Below are 12,661 nucleotides of genomic sequence, written 5' to 3' on the forward strand. Positions count from 1 at the left end.
TTTGTACAAAACATAGTTGAATAGCTTATAAATGCACATTAAGGGGTGGTGGTTTATTTAGAAACAACCCTGAACAAGCTTGTATGAACAACTCCATTTCCCATCATTCTTTGCGGTGCTCCGCAGTGATATGGGGTGTGGAGCTCGAGTGTGCTGTAGGAGGATCTGTCTGGAGACCGACACCCGGAGCATCAATGAGCGAAAAGACAGAACGATGTGGATCCTCTCGGCGTATAAATTGAAGATAATTTTGGTGACATTTTCTTCTTTTTATCGCTAAAACTGTGGATTTATTTTTGCACACGAAGCGAGGACTATAGCGCCGATCCAGTGTGTGAGATCTGCCTGCCATTTATGCTAATTTAACAGACAATAATCAACGGCAATACAGCCATGAGCATGTTATCGTTTTGTACTCATTGCTAGCTTGTGATTGTACATGTTTACATGTAAGATATAAGTATCAAGTCGTTTTAAATGTTTTATTAATGACAATAATTCCAATGGTGACAATTTTCAGCTAGCAGGCAAGGTGTTTGTGATCAATATAATTATATATTTTTTAAGAAGCCAGTCATGTCTAAGAACAAGAGCAGTGAGTCGGTGAAGGTGGTTGTTCGTTGTCGACCTCTGAACCGGAAAGAGGAGTCCAATGGGCCCTCGGGGACCATTGTGCAGATGGACCTACGGCTTGGACAGGTGATCCTTAGGAATCCTCGAGCGTCACACAGCGAACCCCAGAAAACGTTCACATTCGATGCTGTCTATGATGCCAATTCCAAACAGCGGGATCTGTACGACGAAAGTGTTAGGCCTCTGATTGACTCTGTTTTGGCAGGGTTCAATGGTACCATTTTTGCTTATGGACAGACTGGAACTGGAAAGACGTACACCATGCAAGGGTTGTGGTTGGACCCCGAGAAACGGGGGGTGATACCCAACGCTTTTGATCACATCTTTACGCATATCTCCCGCTCGCAGTCTGATAAGCAGTACCTGGTACGGGCGTCCTACCTGGAGATCTATCGCGAGGAGGTCCGGGATCTCCTGGATCCCAACCATGGCAACGCCCGAGGACTGGAGCTAAGAGAGAGTCCAGAGACGGGAGTCTACGTACCAGATCTCACCTCTTGTGTCTGCAAGAGCATCAAGGAGATAGAAGAGGTGATGAACGTGGGCAACCAAGCGAGAGCAGTGGGGGCCACCGACATGAACGAACATTCGTCCAGGTCTCACGCCCTGTTCCTGATCACAGTGGAGTGTGGCCAGCCGGGTCCAGATGGGAGAAAGCATATCCGGGTTGGTCGCCTCAACCTAGTGGATCTGGCTGGTAGTGAGCGCCAGGCTAAGACAGGCGTCCAAGGGGAACGTTTAAAAGAAGCTGCAAAGATAAACCTTTCTCTGTCTGCATTGGGGAACGTGATATCAGCGCTCGCGGATGGGCGTAGTGGCCATGTGCCGTACCGGGACTCAAAGCTGACCCGTCTATTGCAGGACTCACTAGGTGGGAACGCCAAGACTGTCATGGTTGCCACTCTAGGCCCCTCTTCCCAACACTATGACGAAACCCTCACCACCCTCCGCTACGCCAACCGAGCCAAGAACATCCAAAACCAGCCTAGAGTCAACGAGGACCCCAAAGACGCACTCCTCAGAGAGTTCCAGAGTGAAATTGCTCGGCTTCGGGCCCAGCTCAACCACAGGAAGTGGAGGAGCCAGCAGAAGAAGGAGCAGGTGGACGGCGAGGGAGATGAAGACGCCGAGTGTGAAGAGGAGGTGGAGAAGGAGGCAGAGGACTACGTGAAGCAAGAGGAGCAGCGCCTGGAGAGGGAGAAGGAGGCCATCAGAGGCGATAGATCCCTGATGGCTGAGGAAAAGCACAGGCTTCTTGGGGAGAAGGAGAGGATGATGGGAGATCTCCGGAAGGAGCAGGAAGCCAACGAGCAGCTGACTGCCAAGTACAAGGTGAGCAACTCCATCTTCACTCTGCTTAAATGTTGGTGTTTTCCTTCAAATTGTGGCATACCAAGAACATATTATGGCTGGGGTCTCCCTTAATTCTCAAAACTGACTGAGAATGAGACTTTTTCACTGCAGCAAACAAAAATCATTATCATCTATTGATTGATTGTTGATTAACTGCATTTTTAAGAACTTAACTGCTTTCAGATTCAGTTTTGAATACTTTGTGTTGTAAACAAAATACTTACACCCATGCTCTGGTGACACCACACATTTTTCTGATTAACATGACGCCGGCATGAAAATAGGAGTTCATTGTCCCATCCCCTAAAAAGTAACTAGTCTGGAATGTTAATACTGGCTATTTCATATAGGATAATCCCACTAATCACATATTTTTAACATGATTTCCTGAACGGATTTACATGTAAGTGTGTGTAATACTTATCACATCAGCCAACTATTTTTTACAATTTCCCTTGTCTCACAAAATCAACAATAGTCTGACCCAATTCCCAGATTTCTGAATTCCTTTATCCGATTCTCTACAACAATATTTCAAAACTTAATCATCTTCAAAACATTGTGGAAGTCAGTTAAAATGGACCTATGGTTCGGTTCGTTAGTCTTTTCTGGCACATAAACGTTAGGAAGTTGGATACTCGTGTTAAACCAGGGGTTGGCAACCAAAAACGTTAAAAGAGCCATATTGGACCAAAATATAAAAAACAAATCTGTCTGGAGCCGCAAAAAATGAAAAGCCGTATATAAGTCTTATAATGAAGGCAACACATGACGTAAGTGTCTATATTAGCTTTAATAGCCTGCTATCAAAATGACTGTGTCGCAGGCAGAAGAAAATATTTGTTGACAGGAAATGTTGAAATTTATTATTTATTCTACACGTTTTTACAACATTAGAAACCATTAGTAAATCAGAGGCTACTCAGAAGGTGAGATAACTCCTGGAAATTACTGGGTTTTAATGGCCAAAGGTATAGATGTGTTTATCCAAGTTAAAGGAAACAGCAGGCTCTCTTCTTTTAATAGATTTATTACAATCATTGGCAAGCAAGGTAATGTTTGCTGTGGTCTGGAACAACATGGCACGCAAACAACTATCTGACATGCAGCCATTATTACATGCAGATAATATGTCACCAGACATGCAAATATAAATTATATACAAAGAGGATAAAAGTAAAGGATATTAAATTATCTCAAATACACCTACTAATGAGGCACAATGATGCAATATGTACATACAGCTAACCTAAATAGCATGTTAGCATTGATTAGCCTGCAGTCATGCACTGACCAAATATGCCTGATTAGCACTCCAAAAAGTCAATATCATCAACAAAGCGCACCGTTGTGCATTCACACACAGCATAAAACATTTGGTGGACAAAATGAGACAAAGGAGTGGAAGATTTTACATGTAAACAAACTGTTGCGTCCCAGTCCACACAATGGTGAGTTCAAGAACCACTAAAAGTAGTAGGAAAAAAAACGATGTTCACCAAATACTCTCATAAGGGAAGCATACACACAAACATACTAAACAGTGGGCTTTCTAACACTTGGGAAGGTTTGTGTCATGTTTGTCCTAAAAAAAACCTCATATTAAAACAAAAAATATATTTTTCCCCCCCATCTTTTTCCATTTTCAATCCTTTTTTAAAAAATGCTCCAGGGAGCCACTAGGGCGGCACTTAAGAGCCGCGGGTTGCTGACCCCCGTGTTAAACAATGTTAAAGAGTCAACTCCTAAGGTTCATGCACTTTGGCGTGAGCTTGTGCGCAGTTTTGGATGGCATTGTTCGCGGGGTTTTGCAATCTGGCTACGTTGTGACATCATCGCAAGGTGGATGTTCTAATATGGATATTAAGTCAAGCTCTCAGCCAGAGGGGGCTAAAAGAAAACACAAAAAATATAAAGTATTATTTTCATATAATCTTGACAAGTGCATAAGAACACTGACGTGTGACATGCATTGACATAACCGCTGATAAAAACAGCTTTTTTATGCAGAATCTGAATTGATCTGTGAGTGTGCAGGTGTGCCTAATCTTGTAACCAGGTGAAACTATGTTTTTTTAGAAATAAAATAGCAGTGACGACTTCAAGACAGATATTTGAACAGTGTACATTTTCAAAAGATAAATTATGATACTTTTGGAGAGGGCGGGGCGTGGTTTCATTTGCAATCTGGGAACGCCTTAATCAAACATATTGCAGACAGACTCAAAAAACGGGTTATAAAAGTGGCCGTGGAGCAAAGTCTACACCAAAACATATCCAGTATGTATTTTGTAGATCACAAGGAAGTGTTTTAAAGGTACATAGGTTCCCTTTAAGTATTTAAGCAGTTTTTCTGTGTAAAAACTATCATGGTATTGGGGTGGGTTGGTGCAGATGTTGGAGCGGCTGTGCCAACTACTTGAGGATTCCATATTCGATTCCAGCTTCTGCCATGTTAGTCACAGCCCTTGTGTCCTTGGACAAGAAGACACTTCTCCGCTATATGAATACAGACCATTTACCATATTTTCAACACAACAATCCATCATGTGTTTCCTACTTCAACACTGTAGTTTGTGATTTATGTGGATTCTTTCTTTCTTTCTGGTTTATTTGAAATAGGGACAGATACAGAAACATAGGTATCTGAAACAGTCATCCAATGTATGCATCATAGTGTTTGTAGCCAAAGCTAATTTACAACACTTGTCCCCTGTATACTGGTGAACTGGCAATTGAATCTTTAAAAATTATTGGTTCGGTTGAAAACACCATACATAGGCTGAGACACTGGGACAAGCTATACTCTGATATGATCAAAAACCAAAAGCTTTATAACTTTCCAGTGTTTGTGACTAACCCAGTTAAGCCAACTACATTTCATGTGACTTCCTTATATTAGACCCATTCTAGTACCCCATGTTAGTGTATTTGTGTGCTCTTTATCCACAGTCTTCTTGTCGGTTTTGCATGCCGACATGAACTGAACTGTGTGGTCGCATAGATCTTTAAAAATGTCAGCTGTCTCCCAACCAGCAATCAAAGAGTGAGTCACATTTACAGTAATTGCTTGCTCTGATTCAGGCACATATTTCTATCCCGTCCATAAGTCATCCAGTTCAAGGCCTGCCATCACCACTCGTAGTAGACTAAAATCAGTTAAGATATAATGATATATTAGTATTATTCTGCTATGGTTTTACGTCATAATTTGATTGGCACATTTCAACATTTTTCCACTCATTGTCCAAAGAAATGAAACATTAGGGCTGGTCCTTGAGTTGTAAAAGCGTGTAGCCTTTTCAGAAAATCAATGCTAAATTTTTCAGCTTCTCTTGCTGGGTGAAGGGATGGAGCAGTGTAGGAATGTCCCCTGGGACAGGGCTAATGTAGATCCTGATCCTTTCCCCTGTGCACGGACTGCTTTCATCTACATTTCTATGTCAAGGCCTCTCTTATTTCTTCCCCTCACATTGTCCTTCAAAGCACCGTGGGCCTTAATACTGCTGAACCGTATCAAATCTTCTGCGATCCCGTTGCACAGTGCAAGTTCTCATGTTTGATGCTGACTGGGTGGCTGCTATGTGGTGAGTGGTGTCAGCAGGCACGAGAATCAGCAAAACTCTCTCGTCCCCTGAGGGAGAAGACAAATGAGGTCAAGTATTTCCTGTCTTTGCATCAGTATCCATCAAAAACATGCAAGATAAGGTTTCAGCTGTTTATCCCCGGATACCAAATGCAACATTTTTGTTCAGTCAGTCAATATTCCTGCCTTTTCTCTGTTCACTGACATAACTGTATTGATACAAATAAGATTGCTCTTCTTTTTGAAGACCCTAGTTTTGGATATACAATAGAACATTGCTTGCTTCATCAGCATTAGGGGTGCTGAAAAGGTTTTATTTACATCAGAATGGCAGATTTTTATTTAGTCCAATTCTTAATCCATTCGTAATTTTCAAGAATAAATCCTTAAAGGAGCCATATTTTTAAAAAAAATGGCCATAAATGGTACTGCAATCACGGTCACAATTCTCTAGTCCCCTCTCCCTGACTGAGGTTGCCAGATACACAGTCAAATCCAGCTCGATCAACTGGGCTACTCCAAGGAACTTCAAACTTCCACAGCCTCTTACTAGGGGTTGAGGTGTTGGGATCACAATAGCTGCATAGACAAGCGTTTTGTCAATACCAAATCTCTAACCAACACATTTTACACAGAAATTAGGCTATTTTCGGGAAGAAGTACGTCATGCCTGCGTACAATATCACAACAAATGGCAATCATATGATTATTGTCAGCACTATCAGGAAACAAAGACAGGAAACAAAGACTAAAACAAACTACAACCAACGCTAGCAATGGTTATACTGGTGAAAATAAGTAGAGCATGCTTAGCAGCCTAATGTACACCCAAAACTAAAAAGGAGACATTTTACCAAGTTATATCTATAGGTTACACAAATGAGGGATTATTTTATCATGTGATTTGGCTGTCTCCGTATGTTTCACATTGCCATGATGACAGCCGTGCTAATGATGGAACCCATTTCCTCAGCATATTGAGAACGAAATAGGCACTGACACTACCCATATCCACATACGTTTTATTTGTTGAACATATATTTTGCCCTGTCAGTTCGATGACACATCGACATACAGGCTAACAGGCATATATTTCCCCCGTTAGCCTATATGTCGATGTGTCATTGACCAAGCTTGCTAAGCATTCGACATACTAGCTTTGTTAGACAAGATCATAGACTATTGGACAATATAATTTACATACGAAATGTCAATTTCCATTTATTACAAGTAATAAGAAAACGTAAATGCCTGACTTACCTATCAAGGAGGAAATTAGCAAGTTTGGTGTCAGATGAAAAAATCTTCTCCGCCTTCAACTGTCTCCATCTCTCAAAAGCATCCCCGAAGCAAATCCTTGTTTTGTTCCTGGCTTCGTCATGAATAAGTTGAGAATCGTAACGAGGCCTTTTAGATTTACTAAGGTCTGACATGTTTAGTAACTTTACCGGTGGCAGTAGCTAGACGAAGATGGCGGTGCGTAACGGGCAAACTGGACATGACACACTCACAGACTTTCTAATTGGTCAAACGGTGGAGGGCGGGACATCGAAATTAAAACAATAACAAGATTTCGGGGCTGTAAGTCTAATTTTGAAATGAGCATATCCCGGCTAACTACTGTTATCAGTTATAGAGGTATTCGAAAAGAACATGATTTATTAATGCCTTTTGACATATCAGGGCCATTTACTGATGACTTGACATGAAATTATTACATATGGCTCCTTTTAAAAATATGCTTTTTTTAGGCATATATGTCATACATCAGCTGCCAAGAGGAGCTTTTGGAACCTTTTTTTTTTGACATCCCTATTGTCAACCTTTTTTTTCTCCTGTTCCACCATCAAAACATTCCTCTTACTCAGGACTTCTCTATTAAAAGTGTTACTACTTCCACATTTCTTGACCGATTCAAACAGTTCCAAAGTCAAAATGCTCCCTTCTTATGGTAGTCACTTACTAGCATGCTAAAATGATCATGCTAATGTTTTTAAGCTATTTTTTACAGGCGTACACCTCAGAGTCATGTAACTTGCTACTCATTTTACAGGCGTACACCTCAGTGATACAACTTGGTACTTGATACATACTAACTGTTAGCATGCACGTTTTTTTGGATAACTTTACCGGTGTATATTTCAGAGTGATATAACTTTGTACTTGACATATGTTAACTGTTAGCATGTTAGAATTAGCATGCCAGCTTCTTTAGCTGACTTTGCAGGCGTACACCTCGGAGTCACATAACTTGGAACTTGACACATGCTAACTGTTAGCATGCTAACATTAGGATGTTAATTTTTTTTTAGCTAATTTTGCTGATATGCGCCTTAGAGTCTCACATTTAATCGACGCAATCTGGCCGACACGCTGCCTGATAACATTTCGGTTCAGTTTCAGCTTTACAGCAATCACACGCAAATTCTCCCAAATCAGATATTCTGATTATATAGTAGGATAGGGATTCATATGGCCCCACTCTGAGGTGGATCTCGCGTGAGAGGAAGGCGGGGGGGTTAATCATTTTGCATTGCAGTCTGCTGCAAATGGTGGAAAGTGCCACTCTACATAGCAACTGTTGCTGTCGTCAAAGTTGGAATGACCACAAAACACATTTTAAGCTGTTTAACACTTCTGGCTAAAGTGCACCCCCCCAAATCGTCACATTTCTTGTGTCAGGTAAAACGCGACAAATGGGGCCATATGAATCCCAATCCTACTAACATATCTTAATTTTGTGGATTATTTTAGAGTCCTTTTTGATTTATTTATACAAGTTTACAGACCTGACTTGGAACGGGGACATTCCAGTCGTTCTATTCTATTGTTTCTGTCTGTGATTGTCAAAATGCACCGCCTCTCCAAAAGCTGGAACCTAGGCGATACCCTGAGATGACTATCAGGCTCTCAGGCAGTCAGCCTGATAGATAAGAAGTAGATGGGTCTATAAAAAAACTATTATAGATAAGATCAATTTGAAATGCATCTCTTCTCATACCATAACAAATTACTGTAGGTCAGAGCATGCTTTTGAGGCTGTGTCAAGTCAGTCGGTGTTTCTTCCAACGGTTTCCTCGCCATGGAGTTACGGTGTAGGTTCTGCATGTTGACAGACCAGCGCACACCTTGACAATAAGAATCAGAAATACTTTATTAATCCCCGAGGGGAAATTAAAATGTTGTAATTTTCAGCACAATCCCATTCAAAGTCACAGGTTCGCGACCTCTCAGTTCTTGTCCGCTTCTGCTTCAGTGTGTCAAAAATGTCCTAAAAAGCTGTCCATTCCCTGAGGAAGGCACTTATTCATTTAAGGAAAATGTGAAACCCCTGTAGAAATGATAGAAAATAAATGGAAATAAACAAAAAACGCTTCCAACGATAATCAAACTTTTGTTTGTGGGGCATTATTTCGTTGCATTCATGTCAGCTGACTGCTGTTGTGTAACAATTTTATTGAACTAGGTTTGCACAATAAACCGTATACGATGCAAAGGATATAAATTTGCCTGACGATAGAGCTTTGAATACGGTCGTCTCTAGCAGCTAACGTCCCTTCACAGTGCAAAGCTGCTTCCAAGTCCGCAATCCTCGTCTCCATGGCAGCAAATAAACTATGTTTCTTCCAAGTATCTTTATTACTTGAAAATGAGGAATAGCTAAACATGCTACACTACATGATGTATGATGCTAACCACTAAGCAACATCTCTTGAATGTAAACGGGGTGGGTAGATCTGTCACGGCTGCATATAATTGCAGAACTTGTGACCCCAAGATGCAGTGACCGGAGACAATGTGCAGGTAAGAATGTCTTTAATTCTCAAAACAGGGAGATAGTGCACAGTAAAAGCTGTGAAAAGTTGCACAGACAGGAAACGACATGCAGGTAAGAATTCTCCAAACAGGGAAAGTTGTGCAAGTCAATCAACAACAATTACTAACCATGAATGGTTGACAAAACAATAATCCAACCCTGTCTGAAGGGCGGGGCTGGCATATAAAGACGCTTGATTGGCAACCAGTAACAGGTGTGCCCATATTGCCAATCAGGGATAGGTGAGGAAGGCAGCGCTCAGAAACTAGTGGAACCAGAACAGGAAGTGCAACGAAAATAAGAGCGCAAACAACAGCGAAACAATACAAAATAGGATCAGGCCTGTCGCAACAGTTTTGCTTAATTACGGCCATGTTTTCCAACCAATCTTGCTAAAAATTTTACAGGCACCCTAAAGTTACAATTGGTGATTTATAGAGCACATTGAAGAGTATAAGAAATGTCAAGTCAATTTCGACTATGGGGTCAGAATTTGGGGTTTAATAAGAGCATCACCATGTGGTGTGTTGGTCAGAAAAACAACAGCGCAGGCAACACAGTATAGCAAGTTTTAACACATGTTCACGGTTTAGTGTGACTGCATTAACTAAATATAGGTTTCATATTCACGGAGTAGTACCTGGCCTGCAGCAAGAACTAAATTGATGGTTAGAATTTGGTTTGATAGAAATTATTTCCTGTTATGACTCATACTGTGTTATTATTTCATGTCATTTGTAAGCATAACCCATGACAAAGTAGACAACAAAGTGGTGTACTGGAGGTCATATTTTCAACATCCCACAGACACACACACACACACACACACACACACACACACACACACACACACACACACACACACACACACACACACACACACACACACACACACACACACACACACACACACACACACACACACACACACACACACACACACACACACACACACACACACACACACACTTTACCTTTGCTGTACCTCATCTCATTTCCACCCATACAATACACAATATACATCCTTTAAGGGATAGATTGACTGTTTCCTGTTTTGCTTTTTTCTACCTTCCTGTTTAATTGGGGGAGGGAAAGATCTGTGTGTGTGTGTGTGCGCGCGTGTATGTGTGTGTGTGTGTGTGCACGTGTAAGCTGAAGGAAAACATCTTATCAACGCCCTATCTTTCAACAGTGAAGACCTCACTAAAATATTGATGTTCTGTAGTGTGTGTGCGTGTACATGATATGAGTGTTGAGTGTGAGGCATGTAGAAAAACAGTAAAGCCTTTTAGATACATGTTGACATATGAAATATGTCTTTATTGCCGCCATGACAAACATTTAATAAAAATTATGATTTACTTATAGAAACAATTACCTTAAATACTATATTTATGTACTATCTTTTAATACTAATACACACATCAGTTTAGTATGCCTCAAAACTCAACCAAAAGCCTAAAAGTTGAACAGTCATTGTGTGTGTGATATTATGTAAAATATAAATCACAAGGCGCCGTAAGCATAGCAGCTTTTTACTGCACTGAAATGTTGTTTTTTTTAGTTCAACAAAGCAACCACAACACTTGATATGTGTTCTTTTATACCCCCTGGCAACAGACATAAAAAAATACTTTAGTAGGGATGTACTGATCGATCGGCCACTGATCAGTATCTGCTGATTTTTATGAAAAAGTATGTGTTTGCCATTACACAGTAATGTCTTTCAATGCCAAATTTAAATGTTGATCCCCTCTGGCTGACACTGTATTTATTTTTAGTCTCCCGGATGACCAGCTAGCAGCATACACAGTTTGAAGACGCTCCGCTAAGTTAATAATAATCACCTCAATTGCAGAATATAAGCTATCATTAAATAAAGTATCATAATCAGGTACCGTTACCACTGGAGGACGAAGCTAAACATGTTACACACCGAAAGCAAGCCAGGCGCAAGCATGCTGGTAGCTAAGCAAACCACTGAGCGAGCTTGAAACAACAACAAGATATAAGTGCTAAGTCAACTTTGAGAATTGTAGATGGAACCACACTACAGCATAACGTAGGCAGCTATTAGCAGGAAATTAAAAGTATAATAGTCAAGGGAGATGATAATATAACAACTGTTTGTGTGAGCATTGTCACCGCCAAGTACACTACATGTAAGAGGAGGGATCGATCCAAAAATCGGTGGTGTCGATACCAAGGGTAGTATCAGTATATAATCTATACAAGAATGAGTAGATCAATATTTGTATTTTCTTGAAATCACTTTTTATTGTTTTTGTTCAAAGTCAGGGACTACTGTAAGTCCCTGGACATTGTCAATAGCACTCATCATTAGGGATGTACATCGTTAGGATTTTATTGATATTAATATGAATACCAATATTCCTTATCGATACCGGTATTCAGCCATACTCTTATCGGTAAAAAATGTAATTGGTGCTAAAAATGCATTTTGAATTAGCATGTTATATTAGCACAAGAGGTTGTACACCACCAACATCATGCAACATTTCACAGCAGGGAAGTCTTTTTATCAACACCTGCTTTTTAAGTCTTTTTAACTATGTTTACAGTGCAGTTGTTATGTCATTATCTTGTTAAGACCACACAGATGCAACACTGTGTCCAGTTTTGTAGAGTCAAAAAACAGAAGGAACTGAAAATACAGTTAAGTAAGGTGTGTTTTGATACCACGCGTGGCACGATGGTATGGCGTCAGACGGTGACTAGAGACCTGTCAGTGCATGTTATTGCTTCAAAGCAACTTATTATGTTTTCCTTAAAGGCCTACTGAAACCCACTACTACCGACCACGCAGTCTGATAGTTTATATATCAATGATGAAATCTTAACATTGCAACACATGCCAATACGGCCGGGTTAACTTATAAAGTGCAATTTTAAATTTCCCGCTAAACTTCCGGCTGAAAACGTCTATGTATGATGACGTATGCGCGTGACGTCAATCGTTGAAACGGAAGTATTCGGACTCCATTGAATCCAATACAAAAAGCTCTGTTTTCATCTCAAAATTCCACAGTATTCCGGACATCTGTGTTGGTGAATCTTTTGCAATTTGTTTAATGAACAATGAGGACTGCAAAGAAGAAAGCTGTAGGTGGGATCGGTGTATTAGCGGCTGGCTCCAGCAACACAAGCAGGAGGACTTTGACTTGGATAGCAGACGCGCTATCCGATGCTAGCCGCCGACCGCATGGATGATCGGGTGAAGTCCTTCGTCGCACTGTCGATCGCTGGAACGC

The 12,661-nt window shown here is 40.8% G+C and overlaps 1 protein-coding gene across 1 annotated transcript in view; it reads left to right on the top strand.

The window, feature by feature from the left end:
* The first annotated feature begins 143 nt into the window (after nt 1-143).
* LOC133640914 (kinesin-like protein KIF3C) overlaps nt 144-12,661 on the top strand; it is a 56,655-nt gene continuing 44,137 nt past the window's right edge. Inside the window, exon 1 of the mRNA XM_062034615.1 lies at nt 144-1,965. Coding sequence (XP_061890599.1) covers nt 577-1,965 — 1,389 coding nt within the window. The 5' untranslated portion in view covers nt 144-576. The remainder of the gene's footprint in view (nt 1,966-12,661) is intronic.

Source organism: Entelurus aequoreus, linkage group LG23, assembly GCF_033978785.1.
Source record: "Entelurus aequoreus isolate RoL-2023_Sb linkage group LG23, RoL_Eaeq_v1.1, whole genome shotgun sequence".
NCBI lineage: Eukaryota > Metazoa > Chordata > Actinopteri > Syngnathiformes > Syngnathidae > Entelurus > Entelurus aequoreus.